This window comes from Anopheles bellator, chromosome 1, assembly GCF_943735745.2.
Source record: "Anopheles bellator chromosome 1, idAnoBellAS_SP24_06.2, whole genome shotgun sequence".
Classification (NCBI taxonomy): domain Eukaryota; kingdom Metazoa; phylum Arthropoda; class Insecta; order Diptera; family Culicidae; genus Anopheles; species Anopheles bellator.
The window spans coordinates 42,661,052-42,681,859 of NC_071285.1; the positions used below are offsets into that span (position 1 = coordinate 42,661,052).

The following is a 20,808-nucleotide window of genomic DNA, read 5'->3' on the forward strand; positions in this document are numbered from 1 at the left end:
CCGGGAGCTTGGTTGGGAAGTTTTAATGCATCCACCGTATAGTACGGACCCTGAACCAAGCGAATGACGCCCTTTTCACGCATTACAAAATTTCCTGAGGGACGAAAAACTCAGATCAAAAAAGGATTGCGAAAATGGATTGCTCGAGATTTTCGCCAATAACGTCTAAACCTTCTACAAAAGTTTCTCTACATAAGTACTAGTACTTCCATACAAGTTGTCAAATATAATATTTAATTTCACCCAAAAATAATGGATTTCTTTTTAGCCAACCTAATATTTGCCCAGTATTAGCGGCCATGTTATACTAGCCCTTCTGTAGCATTTCTGTCCGGTAAAAAAGTGTCTACAAAATACAGTACCTCATCTTAACTGAACCATTTTTTTTTCATTACAAGAGCCCGTCTCACTCAAGCGCACCACATTAATTATCGGTGTCTCAATTAATTGGGCTTGGGTTGGGGCCAGGGCCACGGCACCGACTACAAACAGAGAACCATGTACACGTCAAATAAACACGCACAAATGTGTTGTAGCGGTTGATGTAATGGAAACGGACAGAGCTTTCCGGTAGACCGACCCGCGCTACACACGGTGGGCCCGTGTAAGAAAGCCCCGTAGGTGGCCGTTTCGCATTGCATTGGCAAGTGGAATAAATTTTATTCATAACTCAGCTATCGGAGCTGCGATGCGATTATGCTACCGGGTGCTTAGGTGCGCAAATGACACCCGACCGGGACCGGGAGGCGGCCGGGATAATTGAACGCCCGATTAAGCCAGCCACACCGGTCCAACGTGAGCTGTCATCACGCCATCACACGCCGCGGATCGTCCGGTGTGTTTGGATGTAAAACCTTCACCATTAGCGGCGATGTTCAACACTTTTCCGTTGCGCGCCGCACGGACACAGCGCCGAGGCTCATCTTTCTCGGAGTTTTATTCCGTTTTTTTTGTTGCTTTGCATAACTTCTGCAGCAGCAATGTGCAAGCGCCGGTGCATCGTCGGGCCCCGGCATCCCGTGCATGGTCGAGTTGGTTTTTTTTTCTCTCTCTCCGCTCTGTTGTTGGGTTTGTGCTTCATTTTTCTCATACTTTGCGTGGCACGGACGCGGCCACACAAACACTCGCACAAGATGGGTGCATCGCTTCTCGCTCGACGTTATTTATATTCCTTCAACTGTAATCAATTATTATCTCTAATTGCTACATTGTGCATTGTGCAGCAATTTTGATCGAGCTCTTCAGGGTCGGCCCTCGGCCTGGTAGCGGCGTTGCTCAGCATTGTTGCCGCGATCGTGGTGTTGGTGGATGCGATCGCCGTTTCGGGTGGGAAATGCAGCGGGGGATAATTTGCCGAACGAGCGGCCGATCATGCTGGGTGGACTCGAGGCCACATTGCTGCTGCTGCTGCTGCTAATAAATGCTAAAAAACAGCGAAATGCTAGTAAGGGCCATTAACGTGAACAAATATATCCGCGGCCCAAAAACGGAACCGCGGAACGTTTAGTGCGCTTATTAACACGACGGACCCCATCGACGGAGTAATAATGATCGAGTGCGTTCGCCGGTACCGGGCACCGTCGTCCCGAGAGACAATTTCTAACGATAATGTCTTGTGTCATTATTTCGTCATCGCCGTGACACGTGCGCGGCCGCCAACGAGATGCGTGATGCGTGGCCCCGCTCAAAAGTGCATTCACTGGTGGGACGGCGGACACGGGGAAGCGGGGATTGACATTTTATGACGTAAGTGTGCACAGACACACACTAACAGAATGGAGCAGACAAATTGAGGCATTAAAAGCTCCAGCTCGCCGTCCTTTTCGTTCGCACAAAGACAGGGTCGCCTTTTTTTTTGGTGTTTACTTTGGTGGTCTCGGTAAACTCAAAATGTAATGATGACATGTTTGTGAAGGCCCCCGACTATGGCGGGAGCATAATATGTTTGATGGCAAGTGACTAGAGACAGGCCCTTGCTAGGGACCCGATACTGTCCGACTGAAGCGAGAGAGAGAGAGGACTGATAGTGTAGCGTTGTATATAGTATAATGGTAACTCTTTATTTTGCCCGGCCGGCATGTGGATTGCGTGTGGCCGGCTGCCAACAATTGAACGCGGCCCCATTTAGACTGTGTTCGTGATTACACGCAGGCCATTCTATTGCCGCCGCTGGCCAGCAACGAGACGGGGCAGAGGCAAATTACAAATAAATATTGCGTGTACAATGTCATAAATAATTAATATTATGAATATTGTAATGACAATGTTACTTTACTAATGTACGCTCCCCACATCGGTGGGCGCCACCGCTTCCTGCCGAGTGAGGGGCCGCGCGGTATCACATTACCCGGTCCGGCTACTGTTCGTCACTCGCATTCCCTTTCGCTGACACCGGCCACCGTCGAGGCGATGCGGTTCGTCGCTTGCTGACTGGTACGGCGCGCGCAGACAGCGTTGAAGTCTTTCGTTCTCGGTGCGCCTCGTACGATCAGCCGGACCCCGGAAGGTGATCGATTGCCGACGGTGGCTCAGGTGGCCGTGTAATAGGAACCCACGTGCACAGGATGCGCAACAGTGGGTCACTGGCAGTGGTCAGTTACGGGATGGGATCACTCGAGCGTGAGACACGCGTTGCAAAGAAAAACCGCGCAAAGCAAAGGCGGATAACGAACGGATCGAAGAAGAAGTTGGACGGATACCGAACCCGGCCCGGGTGGGTGGGGGGATAATAAATTTCCTAGTGACAGCTAACACATGTTACGGTCCCCATCCCCACGGCTCACCCGATCTTTTCCGGTGTTTTGTTTTCGCGTGTGCCACGTGGCAATGGCACAGTTAGGTGAAGGTGCGCCACATTAGCTGACCACGCATCGTGTGGCTTTAATTCGCCACCAAGATTAGTATCGATCGGCAAGGGAGTGCACCCAAAATGGGACGATATTTATATCCCGGAAATGGGCCATCGGATTTAATTGAATGGCACTCTATCTAGCGATCTGTTAATTTAGTCACCAAAATTGCCTTTTGCCGATGCGGCCACCCCGCGATGATTGGTGTAATTTGAGGTCCCCTTTATTTGCTTTTCACTATACTGTCGGTTGGATTCTATTTGCATCCCCCAGGTCCAGTGCTGGGTTCACCATTGGACGGCGTCATCACAACACCACAAGAGTCGAACTTTGTGCACAAAAAGAAACGGAAAAAAGGGCCCGGATTCCCACCCACGGATGGAGCCTGATTCTGATTCGACCAATTTTCCGGTGATTTAGTGCCCGCGATGCAGCCAACCCACGTCACTATGCACTTTTCGGGGGGAGAGGAACCCAATCGAAGCTGGAGCGAAAGCAATTTGAATACACACATCGTGATGACGTGTGACCACGTTGTCATGCTCGGCGTCAGCATCAACCCAATATCGGCACGGTGCTCGGGCGGCCAACAACAAGCAGCAGCAGCAGTAGCAGCAAAAAAAGGCGCGTATGTAACCGCGAACAAGCGTGACGTTGGCCGAAAGTTTGTTGCGCTGGCGAATACTCAAACAAACCGGCGTCAAGTGGACACTCCGGCTGAGGTTGGGCTTTGCTGTCCACAAGCCACAAGCCGCTCGGCAAACGGAGGCATCAGGAGGCACAGAAAAAGTGGCTGACCAGCCGATCGATTCGAATCAACGTGGACGAAAGGAGCCTGTTTTTCTGAAGCGCCATCGGTCCTTTTAGGGGCTGGGTCTGCTGTGAAAGTGTTTTCACCAACGGGACATCGGGATACGGCCCATTTGAGACTATCGTCCGGCAACTGGTCGTGATTGAGAGGCTCCTTTACATATTGTTGCTACACCTTTTTAAAGTTACTTCCTTTATTCGTAAAACAAAAAAAGGAAGGTCACTGTTCGTTAAGTCGATTGACTCATCCTTCGCCGATTAGCCGATCCGCCCCCGGTGTGCAGCGTTGTAATTATTATGCTGTGCATCATCGGATCGTGACGCGCGTGGCCACCGTTTTATGGCCACAAATCACCCCCCAAAAACCCGTTGCAGGTTGGCAACAGGTGCTGGGAGTATAGGGTGGTGCATAAATATGCAAAACGGTTCACCCAACCACCCCAAACCGCTGGCTTTAAGTTGGCCCGCCGATTTCGGGTCCGGGTGAGTTACTGCATAAACTGCACTTAAAGCGGTGGCAATAGTTTGAGCACACATAAAAATGGCCCCCCCGATGCACGGTGCCAGCGCGCATCATAAAACGAGCATAAAAGAGCCGGGCAGCCGCCGGAGCGGATTGCCACCGATTCGCTAATTCCTGTGCGAAGAGTGAAAGTTTATCACCACCACCACCGAGGGTGGTGCATCGGCGGGCGTGGGGATTTTCCATCCACCCACGTCCACCCATGGAGCATGGCCCGGAAAAGCGCCGGAGCGCGTGTGAAATTGAGCGAAATTGAGAACTCCACTTTGGCGCGGGGCCACCGGGAGTCCGTTTGGTGACGGAAGTGTCGGATGCACCGTCGATACACGGTGTTTATTGCCCCACCACCGCCACCACCGCACATCCTGCACGGCGAGTGCATCGTAAATTCGTTTCGCTGCAGCATCCATTCCGATGCCACGTGGGGCGCCTTTGATTTCATTCAATTTTCAGATGGCCCGGCACCCGGCTGCTGCATCCTGGGCAACGGGAATGGGATGAAATTCATTGATGCGGCTCGCCGACGCACACATACACCGCCGGGTGGAGCCGGGTGCTGGCCGCTGCCACCGTGTTGGTCCATGAACCGGGGAAAAAAACTTCGCCTCGCGTAGTAAAAGGAATTCGCGCGTGAATTGCGCGCGCTTTTCGCCCCCCCCCTTTGCGAAGTTGCATAATAATTGACCGACCGACACCCCACATTCGCGGGGGTGGGATGGCCAGAGGTGCACCGTGTGTGTATGTGTGTGTTTACGAGTTCACACTTTGGGGTTTGGGCCGGTTTTTTCTCTCGATTCGGCTTTTGTTTGCTCGCCTCGCCAGGCTCGCCCCGTATTTGCATGGCCCGAGGCCTCATCGGGCCGCGAGTCGATTGATACAATTATCGGATAATCATTTACAGCAGCGGGCCACGTGCAACAAGTGCATCACGCCCCACGGCCACTTTTGGTGGCATTTTTGGGTCAATTAAGTGCCCAGTTTCGCTGCGGCAACGGGCTCGTAACGCGCGACGCTCACAAATGGACCCTTTTGACGGGGAGTCCCGCATGATGAAATCGTGCCTTCGTTTAATTTACAGGTGACAAAATTTGTGAAAAATGAGTAATTGACATTCGCAGGGATTTATAATTAAAAGTAAAGGAAACGGATGGAACCGCCGGAACACGGAATGATGCAACAGGAATGGAAATGTTTCCCAATTAAGGGGTTTTATAGCGTCTTTCACGGCTTTAGCGGTCCGTTGTGTTGTTCTAATATGACATTAACGTATCTTCGGGCCCTTCTAGGTCCTTTTTCCATCAATGCAAAGCATTAATCAATGATTTGTATTCACCACTTCGTCTGGTTCTATTAACTCATGATACATTTTTTGATCGTCTGCATCCTTCGAATGGCTTTTAAACGAGGCCGACGGAATAGAGACGAGTTTTTCGTCAGCTAGCCAGTAATTTGTTTAATCGACTCCAAACGGAGTCAAATGACTAATCGGATTGGGTGAATAATTTATCTCCATTCGATTTCTGGTAAAACAGCATTTTGATTAACATTTACATATCGTAACGGTTCCACCGTGGATTCCACGCAGAGCCACCTCCTCGAGGGTTTGCTCAGATCGCGCAGAGAGACAATTCTTAAAACTATGATAAGCAACTCGCGGTCACACGTATCCGAGCCAATAGATAATCTTTATTACCATCACCGAGCGCTCGTGTGTGACTCATGTGTGTCGCCGCTTCCCGAAAACTCGTCCCCTTTGAAGTCCGAGGCCGAGGAGGTCCAATAAAACAAATACCCAACAACAGCGAGTACCGTGCGAGCAATAATCTTATGCAATCGTCACCACCACCGTGGCTGCGGCAGAAACATTGCACACACGATCGCGCGGAGGGCCAGCTCCACTCCTTCGCCCAAGGCCTTCCGCGCGGGAAGGCCACGCTCATAACACAGCATAACGGGTGGAGACCGGCGGGACACACGTATGTTGTTCAAGACGAAAACATTACCGCACAACAAGGCAAAAGATGGAGTAGACTTCAAACTGCCATAAACACTTTCATAAGCCCCCAAACACACACACAGAGACACGTTGGGGGACCGTAAAGAGGACCATACATACAAACCGGGGCCGGGGCTGACATCAACCTGGGTTCGAGGTATTTTTTGCCTGCCTTCATCATTCCGTCGTCCGCCGTTTTGAAAATAAAACGGTTTCTTTTATCTTTCTGCCGCCATTACTCATTAAAAGCATGAATAAAAATTCATCATCGCGCGGCGAGGCGAGGGCTTAGGCTTAACCGAGAGGGAACCGAGAGGGCCTGAAACTCTTACAATGAAAGAAGAGGACGAAGCGCAGCAAAACAAAAAAGAAAAAATTGGGAACGAAAAACAATCGAACACACTGCCTGGCCGCCGTCGGCCTCACCGTTGAGGTGTAAGTAATTTGTTATGTGTATTTGCCAACATACACGCGACGGGCTGCTGCTGCTTCTAGCCGAAGTGCCACAAAAACACGTGCCGTTTACACAACAAAGTTGCATTGTGACGTGTCCCTGCCTTAGGCTGGGCATCGCAACTCTTTCGATCGGCGGTGTAAGTGGCCACTGGAGCCGTGTGTGGGACGGCAGCATCTCGGCGACACCGCGGGGAGAAAAGTCTTGGACTTTGCGGTAGAGACAGCCCGACAGCATTGTGTGCCGTTAATTCCCCTGTCTCGCTGCCTCGTTCCCTCCCCCGTCGCGACGGGCGGCGAATGCGTGTGAGGTGTTCAGTATGTTGTTTACCATTTAATTTTTCCGTCCCAACACCGAAAAAAAACCCGCGGCCTTAAAACCTTTTCACCATCGTTTTCGTGGAACCGCGGGGCAAATAGTTAAAAGTCACAACCCCCCCCGGGGTGGTTCCGGCGGAACAAACCCCCACGGGGGGCGAGGGGATGGGTAGCACTAACGCGGGGTACACATACACCCACGTGCTGGTGGTGCGCGTTTCCGTCGTCGCTATCTCCTTTGCGTCGCCGTCGTCGGCGTTCGGCAAATTACATATAATAAACAATATAGTAATTATCGTAAAATGAGCACTCATCTAAGGGTGGGCGAGCGTGGGGAGCAGGCTAAATGAAATACACGCGGCACGGCACGGAGCAAAAAAAACACGAACTATACACCCGACCGAAAGCGCAGGGAGGGCGACCACGGTGAAGGACGGCCAACGGTTTTATGATGCCAACGCGAACGGTAATGCGAGTAGCTATCTTTTAACTGTTCTAAGCCACGATCGACTCGCAATCGACACCACAATTGGTGTAGAGCGGAAGATTTCGAACGTACTAATTATCTACTTTCGACGTAGAAGATCTTTAAAAAAAGAAGAACATAGAAAGATCATCGTCGCTGCACCGATTAATCCGGGTTTGAAGCGAAATATTTAAGATCGAACCCCGACTAATAATAATAAGAAATTAAGGCAATCAGTTGGTCAACGGATCATCAAGATCAGGTTAAGATTGAGATCGTATTCGACTTTAAATCAATGAAACAAACCTTCATATTATCATCGACGAGATACTGCATGACTACTTCAGGCTTGTGGATTACCATAATATGCTGTGGTGCGGAGAAATCTTCACCAACGTCACTTCTTCATTCATGAATGTTTTTGTTTTCATCAAGTTTTGGCCAGCTTTCGAGTCACCATGACCCGGCATGGTCATAAACTTGTAGGATTCATGTAAATAATGTATCCCTGGAACATAGTGCTGTTGTAGTTTGTTTCCAAATAATGATTCAGGACCCTCAAAGTAGAAAATTTCAACTCCTTATAATGGGAGGTGAATCATACCAAAGATTCATCTCTCCAAAACAGCTTTTTTCACAATACGTGAGGTTTCAAAGCATGCAGATAGTAAAATACCGGTCCTTTTTTTATTGACCATGAACATATCATGTTATTAATGTTCAAAAAATAAAAAAAAAAGTACTCTAGTTGCTTTATTAGCGAGCGAAACGAAGGCAATTGGCGTGAAAACTGAAAACTTCATGCTTCGAACTTAAATCGATGCTCCATTGAAGTTCCCAATATTGTTTTCTCTGATCTACGGCTAGTTTCTCTTTCGTCTAAAATGGCGTATGCTGCCTGTGTGCTAATTTTAGAAGTGCTAATTTTTAAATAAATAGATAAATCAAAATAGATCATCAATTATTCGATCAATCAACAGGCTGAATAACTAAATACATGATTGTAGTCATAAATAAAACGTTTTCCCTGCGGCCCTGATGCTACCGTGGCCAACGCAGCTTTCGTTACGCAACACGCATCCGGTGGTGTCCGTGGGGCGATCTCGATCATTGAGCCGCGTAGAAAGAAACACATCACGCCAACACTAACACGGAACGGAAAATGCTAGAATCAGCACCACAGCAACAATCATCGTCTGGAGGCACGAGGGCAACAAAGTGGAGATTCTTATCGATCGAGAGCCGATCACGTGTCGCGAATCAATTACAAATCGTTATTATTAACAGCTTGCACCTATTCGCCATGTGCCTTCCGTGGTCCTGTGGTCACGTAGCCTCGCCCGTCAGCAATCATCATGCTCAGCGGTACCACGTGTGTATTGTTCGTTTTCTGTTTGATTGTCCGATCCTGGGGCGCGCGATCGCTGGTCACCTAACTTATTGCCACTCTTAAGTGTACGGTGCGTAATTCCGAAACGGACCAAAAACATTTAACGGTTCTACTTTCTCGGTTGCTTCCCGTTGACAGAATTTTAAAAGCTTTTTACCCGCTCATATCATGTCCTCTGCTAAGTTCCTTGGGCCGAACGACTGTGGTTCACCATTTCGCGCCTCATCGAGCTGGCGTGCAATTAAGCGGCGTATCTGTAAACGCTGAGCCGTAATCTCTAACAGATAGAACTACATAAATCCGGCCCGGCATGCGGCTCATTACGATCGCGCACACTCCTCGGCATCGGCATCATCATTCGGGGGGTCACCAGTCCGATTCGACGAAATCATTCGGCGTTTGGTTTTCTTCTCTTGATTCGTTGGTTTTTTAAGATGCCGAAAGATTTCTCCGCATAAAATTGTGCACGCGCGCGCGTCCTCTTGACCGGCCGAGGCCGAGCGAGGTTAACGACTGCCTTAATAAATGAAAGAGCAAGTGAAATGAGATCGCCAGAGATCGCCAGAAATCGGTTTGTGGTGGTGGTGGGCAAATGGGCGGGTGGAAGGGTGAACCGTAATGGACGAATTTATATTTCGGGCAGCTGTTTACCCAACCTGCGCCCTCCCAGCCGGCCTGCGCCAACAGGCCGCCGCCGCCGCGGTGATCATAATCTTCTCGCGGCGGCGATCACTTCAACGCTCGCCCCGTAATGGACGAAAGGCATAAAGCCAAATATTTATTTTTATTATTATTATTAAGATTGCTACAATAAATAAAGGCAAAATATAGTTTCGTTGCTTCGCGCTCACTCGCACACGCCTCGATCGAGCTCCATCTCGCGCGGCCGCCACTTTAGCGCTCGCTGGGGGCCACTTCAGCCTTCATAACTTCACCCCATTCTTCGCGCGGTCCCATTTTAATCGGCTCTCCGGTTAAATTTGGAGATCTTCGCTGCCTCCCCGGCAGAACCTCACCGAGCTGGGCGAGTATTTAAATGAATGCAATAATAAAAATAAAATAAATAAAAACGACTCGCGCAATGCGTCTGGACGAGGCGTTCCGGCCAGGGCCGGTCCGAGCCGCAGTAGTCAGCTGTCTACTGTGCGTGAGCAGCCAATGCGCCAAGTGGCTTGCCGCGGAAACCGCGGAGAGCACGGCTTCTTGGGGCCCGAGTCTCTTTGTGGGTCGTGGGTTTCCATTCTTCGATTCACTTCTTCCCCATCAAACATAAGCTCCCAACCCAAGACCGGGATTGGGATCGCTAAAAACGGCTCGCTGGCGTCATGTGTTGCCGTCGTCAGATCATCAAAGGGTACGCGGATAGCAATCACGGGATCGGAGCGATTCTTTTCATCTCCTCCACCGTGGCCAGAGAAGAAAACTTCTTGCCACGGCCAGACCAACTGTATCCCTATCCAATCGGAAGGTGGTTCCACCTTTCGGTCAGTGGGCCGCGCGGCCGTGCGATTTATTTTCACCCGATAAAAGGTCGCCCGCCGACAGCAAAGGATTGCTTATTTGCTTTAGGATACTTTGGCCACCTTTGAGATTCAACGTGTTGAGTTTCTTTACATCTTTGAACGCTTGGTTGGAGCTAAATAAAGGAACGGAACAATAGTGAATCCAGCCCGCCAGAGTTTGTTGAGCGCAACACCTGGCGGCCCAACATTCCCGGCTGTGGAGTCTAAACCTTCGACTGGTTAAGGAGCGCTTCAGGCGTCTGGGTTGAAGTAAAAATAGTTGCCACTTGTTTTTTTTCGCAACCTATCGCCTATCTCTGTCCACGTAAACTTCCCGATAGACTTGCGATGAATGTTTAATCGCTTTCCAATAAAATCAAACCAAGAATCCCATCATACGGCAGGCTGTCGTTGGGCTGGTCGTACTCACCGAACGGAGCTGCAAAATTCAGTACCATTAATTGTGGCAAATGTTGCGATCGCGTGCCAGCGCCATCGGAGGTGACTTTTCCGACAGACCGACCGACCGCTGAAGGAAAAATCAATTAAAAGCCCAATATCCTTATGCACTAATTACAGTTACCCACAGGACGCCACATTGTTTTGCGCCGTCGAATGTGGTACAAGCCCTCGTGTGAAGCCGGTAGCGTAAACTTAATCGTGCCCCGGGGCCGGCCACCAGCAAACCCATAAGCCCGCTATGCGATGATTGAAAATAGAGCCCACGGAATCGGTGGCCGATTTGTCTGGGCCGAAGTTAATTACTTGACAAATGAATCAATCCGCGCATTCGATTGTCGGTGATTATGTTTATGCTTTCAAGTTCCTGGCACGGGCACGGCCAAATGACAAGATATTGGCTCGCCGTGCCATTCACCCCCGGGCCGGAATTGAAATAAAAATGAAAAATGGTCCCCTGGGACCGGGTCCGGGATCGAGAAACAAATATCGAGACTCGCTCGGTTCGCTCGCCGGCCGCCGTCCGTTGCGCCGTAGTTCATTTTAATTTTCATTAATATTTAATTAAAAGTAAATGTAAAAATGGAGCACCAGCTGCGGGGTGGCAAGCTTAGAGGCGAGAGTGAGGCCACGCAGGTCAAAGGGGACGCGCGAAGCGAAGTGTATGAAATATTAAGTACATACAATTATTACATAGCGGCCACGCTGGGGTGGTGAGCGAAAGCAAAAAACAACCGAAGAAATAGAACGCGAGCTAGAAACAACGCACGCAACGAAAGCGCAATAGAGAAGCGGGCGCAAAAGGTTGTTGTCTGTGGCACACAGACAACAATGGGAAAGCAGAAAAAAAATGGAAAAAGCGAACCGAGTGCTGTAAATAGAGCAAGGTTGAAGCCCCTCGAGTGAGACAGAAAATGCCCCCAAAAACCGCTGGCGGATGAAAGGGATAAAAGTGGCGAGAATACATAGAAAAAGCGAAGAAAAACGGCACATAGAACACAACAAGCCGCAGAGAGTCTGTAAGTGTGTGTTTCCCGGGTGGGAAAATGGGGAAAAACTTCAACCTTTCGACAGCCACGTTTTGTGCACCGGAATGGACCCACGGCCATCGGTGAAAAGAAAAGCGGGAAAAAAGCCGGGGAAAAATCTTTATGAGTTGCCCGGCGCGCGAAGTTGCTTGATGAAGAACCCGCGCCCCGCACCCCGCGCCCCGCGGGTTGATGGATCGACTCTTGATGATGACCGGCCGACCACCCGTCCCACCTCGCCCCTGAAGAAAAGTGCACCGGGGCTTAATATTAATAATTGATTAATTAAAAACCCGGGTGAAAAAAACTGAAATGGATTCCGCTGGGGCCACGCGGTTGTCACAACTCTCTCGTCGTGTGCAAGGGTTGTGCTAACTTCGCGAGGACGATTTGGGGGTCAAATGTTGGTGGTCCCGAAAAAAAACTGCTCAAAGCGAACTTTCACGTTCAACTTTTGACGCACGAAAACGAGGTGAAACTTGATGTTACACTGTTGAATATTGTATAGCCTTTAAAAAATATTTTCCTTCTCATGCGCGAGTCACATCACGTCCGTAGGCAAATTATGGGTCTGCATCATTTTGTTTGCAATGATATAGCCATTTTTTCAACGACTAAAATAGTTTTTGAAGAACTTTCTTTGAGGGTCGTTCGCATCCAACACTCTTATAACATCTTGTAACATACATGGAGCATGTTGCAGAATCACTTTGGGTTGCCTTCTGTGTTATTATTTTCCGATATTCTGGAGCTTCTCATCGTCTCCCAACATAGGAAGATGAATGAAGGTGAAACTCAGAATTGCAGCGAGATCGTCTCTTAGTGGAAAGTATGATCCGCTACTAGCTCCTTGTCTCTTTTCTCATCACTTCTCATATCTTCTTGATTTTAATAACTCCTGTGCTGAGTTAGTATCCTTTCTTATCAGTTTCATAATCCGTGTTGCTACTTAAAGCATCTAAACTGGACGAGGTAATAAGCTAGGTAACGATGATAAATCTTCACTCAAGATGATGTTTGAAAGTGTTACCGTGAATTCTCCTTACTACTAAAAAGACACACGGACCCAAAACTCTCGAGAGCGATCAATTTGTAGCAAAACTAGTAGCGCAATCGCAAACTAACGCAAACAATCGTAAAAAAATCTCACCTACGAGAAGTGTTCAAGAAGAAGTGGTAATAGTGCAATAGAAACCTGATGCCTGATGCCAAACAAATGAGCCCGAATGGTAAGTGGTTGTTCAGCCATTTTAGAACTCTCTCTCTCTCTCTCTCTCTCGCTCTCTCTTCATTGAACTGCCAACACGTGGTACTTTCTAATGGATTAAAAATAAAGTCGCGTAAATTTTTTGCGCACATAGACTCCCGGGCCCCTTGGCGGCGTGGCGATGGCGAAACAAGTGTAACGCCGCGGCGCGCGGCACATTACAAAAGTGGTCGATTGAGACATTGGGCAGAACGCGCGGGGGTGCAGCATAAGAGCCGGCGGGTGGTTGAAAAATGTGCCATTTTTCATGCACCGCTACTCCCATTTTCTATCACACGTTGCCTCTCCCGCGTGGCGCGGAGATTGCATTCGATTCCATATTGCGCGACGGCGAACTTGTATTCCGCATATCATTGCGCCCATCGCTCTCTCTCTCGCTCTCTCTCTCGATGAATTGCGGAACGGCAAATGCGAAATGTCTTGCGGGTCTGGTTTGTGGGGGGGCCGCCTGCGCCGCTAATGGAAGAATGGACGCGAAGTGAGAAAAAGTTCACCACCAAACAGGGGACGGAGAGGGTGGCTGGTAGGTGCCACCCTGGCCACCCACCCAGATGTGTCTTTTGGAGTGTGGATGCCAAACGCTCCGAGATGGATTGGGGACAATTGGGGAGGCCCCGACAGCCCCGCGTGGTGATGGCGGTATGTCTTGTTACACCTTGAACAATACAAGAAATAACATAAACTCGAACCGCCAAGGAGACCGAGGAGGACCGGGTCGGGCCGGAGAGCACCCAGCACACATGCACGGGGAACGGGTTGTGGTGTGGAGCGAGTGAAACGTGCCGATATGGGACCGATGCAAGAACACAAGAGACCCCGCTGCACCGTCTGCTCCCACCGCCCGCGAAGGGAACGGAATGGAACACAGGCGGTCGCATGACGGGAGATGAAAGTGCCTCCTGATGCTCGGCGAGCGGGGCATGAATGTAAATAATTACTCCCGCCGCGTGTTACATCAAAGTGAAGTCGCCAGAGAGTGCGACGCGTGGGGCAGCAAGTCGCGCCAAAGGCATTACAAAAGAAAATTATAAAATAGAAAAGAGACGGATGCGAACGGCAGTGAATAGAGGGAAGCACTGAACGAAGAGAGAGAACACACAAATGAAGTGGCGAACGAGAGTTGTTGAAGACACAGGAAGGGAACGGAGACACGATAAGAAATATGATACGGAAAGAGAGAAGGAGAGAGAAAAGCTGAACCGAAACAAACAAGAGCATACATACAAGCGGACAAAGCAGTACAGTTAAGACAATAACCGCAGCATAAGCAGCATAACACACGAAAGTGACGAGACATGAACGAGTAAAGAGAGAAGTGGAACGAATGGAACGTTACTTTGTGCCGGCGTCTCAGTTTGGCCGCGCATCGGACCCAATGCAACATAAAACAACATAAAAAAACCGCCGAGCCACCGGCAAGCCAACGACGATGGTGGTCACGGAGCAAACCGAAAATAACTTACAACTCCACTCCACTCCACTCCATGCTCCAACACACGCATCGAACGCTTCGGAAGGGATTCTTGAACCGCTTTGCTTTGCTCCACGAAAAATATTACAAACCTACCACCCACCCTACATGCCACCCACCCGAAAGGGGGTCGTTGGAAAAATGACACGGAACCCACCGAAACAGAGACAGACCGAGAGAGAGAGAGAGAGAGAGAGAGAAAGTGTGAGCTAAACACGTGCGCGCCGTCGTAGCCGCGGCTCCGAGAAAATAATAAGAAAATACGCGGAAAACTCGGCACCCCCTTGAGGGAGGGCCCGGCTCGGGTGCTGCTACTGCCGGGTGGAGTTCCGGAGCATAAAAAGGATGAGCAAAAGTGTGAATTGCCGGTGGCGGCCGGCGGTTGGACGGTCGGTTGTGTAATCTCTCCTTGGGCCGGGCCGACGACTCGGGGGCCCGGCGCTGACGGGTCGCCGGCGGGACGCTTCGACAAAGGTTCAAAGGGAACCACGCGGGAGCGGGCAGGGTGGCTCCGTGAAAGATTTGTAGCCGTCGGGCCGGGGCCAAGAGAAAAAGGGTTTCCGATCCGAATCCGATTCGCCGATGAATCGGCCCGATGTTTACAGGGAATGCTTCTGAACATGACAAAGGGGAAATGGGCGGTCAAGGTAGGGGTGGCAGTGAAGTGGGCTAGTTGCGGAAGAGTGGCATATGTTCGACCGCCGGACTTCGACGTCAACGCAGTTTTCGACCATTTGTACTAAAAGTGTTCTAAAACAGTTCTATTGATTAACAATAAATATTGATTAACAGTTCAAATGTTGATCAATTTGGGCATGAACTTGTTTACTATTTTGTTCATTTGAGTGAGTTAATCCACTTCTAAGCATGGTTTAACTACTACCGGAGCCAACTCAACTCAATCTCCGCCGTGTAACGGAAATCCAACAGCAATGTAGACTCTCGCATCTGTGTGCAGCCCAAAGCGGATCATGAAGCACGCGCAGCAGCGCAGCGAACTACGGGAAGTCCTCCCGGCATCTTGACACTTCCACTAGCCCGACCGGAAACGGGCGTATCACTTCACAAAATTTAATTTATATCATTTTCCGGCTCATTTGCATGCCAAATTGGATGTTTATTTCATTCGTCGCGTCGGCAATCCTGGTTGCCGCCGCGGCCAGGCACCGTTGATTGTGGAGTGCACTTCCGGCCGGAAGTGCGGTATGGTAAAGATCCGCCACCAATTGAATGATCAAACCACTAGAGTACCGCGAAAATGGACGATCGTTGCAATGATCGTGAGTCAAGTGGGCTTCGCACGTTGCCTGGTTAGCATTGGAGGTGCTTGTTTGTTGGTCTTCTTGTGGTTTTTGGCTGATAAGCGTGCCAACAGGCTGTGGCCGGAGCTGGAGCACGGCCGTAAGTGGGTGGCCGCTCCGTACGGGGGGTGGTGGCCGCCACCCAGTAATTATTGTTATTTTAATGAACTCGCAAACATTTTTCGCGCCACCCCGACTCCGGTCGACGACTTCAAGTATGGCGTATGGGGCAGGGTGGGCGCGGGCGGCGTACGGCCATTTGCAGGCCTCGTTACGCGGAAAATTCCATTTTAATTCAATTCGCGAACGAGCCCGCACCGAGAGTGGCAAATACATAAAAATCATTACGCAAAGATTGCCCACATGCTTTGCGCGCGCGTGTGAGTGGTTCGCGAAATGAATACAATCGAGGCAGCATCGATAAATGAAACCAAAGGCGAGGGGTGGGTGGGCTCGAGCAAGCATAAACACCCACCCGCGCACAACACCCGACACAGTCATCGACAATAATCATTATCAACCTTGGGTACATTGTTTGAAGAAGTGGGCGAAATGGAAGTCAAAAATGTGGCGAAGAAAAGAAAATTCCATCCGCGTGGGACACCGATTTTCCTCCTTTTTTTATTGAAATGAATATTATTAAACCCGGTTTTCCCGGGCACCGACCGATTTTCCTTCGATCCCGGTTCCGTCCGGGCGGTCGCGACCTTTTCCCGAGCTGGCGCGCTCTCCCTCGCCCGTACCTGTTTGGCTCATTTTTAAAACGCGTAATTTTCATGCCGGGTCAGGAGAAAATTCCCTCCACACACACACATAGACAGCCGCGGGCGGGGAACTGAAGGGGCCGAGACAAAGCATTAAGCCCCGCGCGAACGAAGGAAACATATTAGAGAAAATGCTAAATAATTCCTCGCCGAAAAAGAAAGAAAGAAAAACGGAGGCGCCCGCCGGTGGCATGTTTGGGACAGGAAGTGAGCTGGTGCGGCCAAGGATGGGGCAGTGGGGCGGCTAAACAGGGAAAACGGTCATCCGAAATGGTGATTTTCCAAGGGCCGCCAGAAAGCGCTCTGACGCGCCCGCGCGCCACAGAAATGCGAGAGAAAAAATCTAATTAATCAAATATTTATTACAAAGTCCCGGCCGGCGGGGAGCTTTCCCTGTCCCGCACCACCGTTCCCGGGCCAGTTTTTATTTCTTATGCAACTGGCGCTCCCTCCACGGGGGCCACAGCATCATCTGCCCGGGGGCCGCGTGTCTTCGCGTTTTTATATACTCAATATTTTAATTGTTCACCGTGGAAAGTGAAAATTGGCCGGAAAACGGCCGTCAAGGAGAGGGCCGTAAATGGCCAACGGTAGACGCAACCGGCGGCCGCGCGTTCTTCTCGCGTAAATGAGTCGTCGCGTGGCGAAAAATCGAAAATCATCTTCTGCGCCGAACGAGAGGCTGGTTAATGAGTTTTGAGTTTTGGCCAGTTTTGGTGTGTTGCCTTTCGCTCGCTCGCTCTCTCTCTCTCTCTAGCTCATTTATTTATTTTTTATTTTTCCATTATTATTGCACACGCCAAGCTCGTGGCCCCGGAGAGGTGGAGGTCGCCGAGGCCGTGAATTGTGCCGTTGTTGAAATGCAAAATGAGGCAGAAAAGTTTTGTTATTTAACAAATGTTTCAATTTTCCACGTCCACGCGCGCGCTGGATGCTGGGCACGCGTTGGTGGGGCCCGTGAATTGCATGACCATGTCCATGAATAATGTTCGCCCGAAGAGTGGCTCGTGCACCTCGATTTTAATTAATTTCGCCATTTGTTCTAAGGTTGTAAATAAATTCTAAACAAAAATCCGGCCGAGTATGTTTGGAGTTTTGGGAAATAGAAAAACCTGTGATGACTGGCAAAAAGTGCGTTCGTTACGTCAGAACATGTGTCAAGCTGAAGACCGGTCGACTGGTAATTGGAAAACCGTAACGTTGCGTTGCGTCACATCACATCACGATGCGTACGCCTGCCAAAGGCTGCGTCCACCATCCGTGATCCTGTAAGAAAAATTGGCATTCCTTCCGACCATCGCCGAGAGCGCGTTGAGGTGGAAAATAGATCGCCACACGAGGCATCTGTTACCGTGCGTGGTACCAGAGCATTTTTATTTCTTATGTTCGATAATCCTTACCGTGGACCCCTGATTTTTCACCGAAGCCGGGTCCAAAAAATATGCAAATACCCCTGCAATGAGTTTTCCCAGTGTATCCCGTTAAAATCTAAGACGAGTCACTGCGTTCGTGTAGCCGGATTTAGAGCGAGAATTGGAGAAAAAACCGAACGGCCCAACAGAAGGCTGTCCTGGGGTCTGTCGTTACGTCACTCCAATTGTCCGAGAGAAAGGCTCAGGACTGTGCTGTAAGTGAAATGTGTCCATTGTGCGCGTTTGCTGTGTGTGATGTGTGGCCATCGGTTTTTTGCTGGCTCTTAAAAATATCCTTTTTTCAGGCCCGTTATGCCGGCGCTACTGCTGCGTGTCGTAGAGTCGAGCGTCCTGCTCGGAACTTCGGGTTTAATTTAGAGAAGCCTCTCGATGGCCCCGGGGCCCTGGCTAAAAGCTCAGCACAGCGTGTGTCGTGTTTTTGCCAGCCCGGTCCATCACGGCCGATTCCCCGGTTTGGGTTGCGCGTAAGGAAGTTCCAATTAAGATGCAGCGTACCGGAAGGATGCACCTAATAGTGCAGCTGTGCTGGGCGCGCACAAAAAACACTGGCTCCACGCTGGTCCAGCGCTGGCTTTGAGATTAGATCGTGTGGAGTGGAAAATTGCAACCGAGTGCGTGCGTGACGGCTGGACGGCATCAAGATGTCGTTGGTTGACGCATGGCCGCCCAAAAAAAAAGGAACCGGTGACCGTCGGGACCCTCTGCTGCTGCTGCAAGAGACGTTTCCCGAACACGGTTTGATGTCGACGCGTAGATCGACAGGGTTACAATATTGTGATGGAACTGAAAAGTGAGTTTCTGGAAAATACTTCAGTCTCACTCTTGGAGGCCCATTGGAGAGCACTGTCCGAAGACCCACGAAGCAAAAGTAGTGCCTCCCTCGGGGGGGGGGGGCACGGATTCAAAATGGCTTCCAAACTAATCACTAACCACTGCGGAGATGCAACCGAGTCTGTTCGTCAGCGTAAAACATAATTCCGCCGTGATTGTGTCTTTCGATTCTTTCGAACCGAAGCAGACACCGAGCTCCGAAGCTGAATTGAGCAAAAAAAAAAACGACAACTGCTAGACAGCGAGAAACAGAGGATCCTACCAAATGGGGCGAGTTAGCCCCCAAAGTAAGGGCAACAAAACAGTGATTGAAACATATCGGAGCACCGACCGGGCGTATCGTTCAGCCGTTCGGGGTGTGTAAGTTCGCGGCCGCGAATCCGCGAACGCGAATCCTCCGGAATGCCTGCCCGAAACGGAGATACAGGGAGCGAGAGCGAGCGAGAGAACCATCCCCCCCCCCGGATGGGTGGGAAGTTGCAAAAATATAGATTTTTTAATTAAATCCACAGCCTTCCCGGGTTTGCGCAGTGACCGGGCGGCGATCCAAAGACAAAGATTCGCGACCCACGCGATGAACGTTCGAACGAAAATTGAAAAGGACCTAAACCCCCGGAACCCCGGTACGCAATGCAGGTGGGTTTTGCCGAGTGAAGATGTGGAGCTGTGAAGTTGGGGACCTATCCGTGCTGCATTTCAGCACGAGCTCAGATCGGCTCAACCCGGTAGCCCGTTCCTTTTCCGCGAACCGCGCGGATTCGGTTGTTTGATGAAAAACGATGACCGTTGATTTGCCCGAAGCCGGGTCCGGCGCCCGGTTTTTGGCAAACGCGATAAATATCGATTTCTCCGCCAACCGTGTATCAGCCGTCAGCCGTGTATTACACGAACGTCTCACTATGTTGGGGCTTTGACTTGTCAGAAGCCTTTCTGGGGTCGTATGAGCTGCTAGACGGTTAGGTGTTTCTAACATTTTCATTTAACACCGATCGATATGAGTTGTAATGCTCTGTGACGTCGGGAGAGCCACTGCACCAAGGGTGATGCTTCGAAAGCCCAGAATGTGTTTGACTGTCGAGCACTTACCAGCAATGGACGAAGTCGATGCGCCAAGCCAGGCTTGAGAGTTTTCCAGTAATTTTGCCTGCAGGTGAAAAGAAACGGAACAAACAAAATGTTGATGAAAAGTCGAAAAAAGCCAACGTCACCTTTATATGATTTCAATTTTTATTAGTTCCATAATTTTGCTGCTTTTTGCCGTCCGTTGTATTTTTTTTTCTGGCCGCCAGGAACACAGCGAATGTTTGCAGCCGCCGAGTGGCCGTCAAAACTGCCACACCAAACGGCAACCCCGGCACCGGAAAGCGCCCCGAGTTCGGAATGAATTCCGGAATTATATGGTAGTCTCATTAAAATTGGCAACCTGCCCTCGGAGTCCCGGAGCCGGAGTGGACCGGCCGGGTCCAAAATGCGGGTCCGCGGCGTTCCGTTAATGCTATGGTAAACAAAAAAAAATAATCCCACCTAAGTATCATAATAAACGCAATAAAATTCGGCCACGATTCTCGGTTTCGCCGGCCACGGTACCAGAGAAGCGGCGGCCTTCTTCCTTCTTCTTACAAGAAAACCCGGGATGGGCAAGATTCGGGCAAAGTTTTTGGCAATCGAAAACATTATTATTATCATCGTCTGTTCGGGCCGTCCGTAGGTCGTGGCGAAATGCTTGCGGAAGCTTGTTTGAATATTTTTTGCCCACCCGTTCTCTCTCTCTCTCTCTCTTTCGTTGTATGTCAAATTCTGTATCCTTATTACATTGTTCTGCGACTTTGATGATTTATCGCCGGGCCGGGACCTCCTTCTGTGGGGTTCTGGCAGCCCGACGCATCCTAATGTAGCGAGAGCAGTGAGTAGCCCAGGATAAACTTGCTGCTGCTGCAGCGCTTCTGC

The 20,808-nt window shown here is 50.1% G+C and overlaps 1 protein-coding gene across 1 annotated transcript in view; it reads right to left on the reverse strand.

The window, feature by feature from the left end:
* Positions 1 to 20,808, reverse strand: part of LOC131215648 (protein bric-a-brac 1-like) — a 109,898-nt gene that overhangs the window by 5,478 nt on the left and 83,612 nt on the right. The window contains exon 2 of the mRNA XM_058210039.1: positions 19,948 to 20,005. Within this exon, the coding sequence (XP_058066022.1) occupies positions 19,948 to 20,005 (58 nt within the window). The remainder of the gene's footprint in view (positions 1 to 19,947; positions 20,006 to 20,808) is intronic.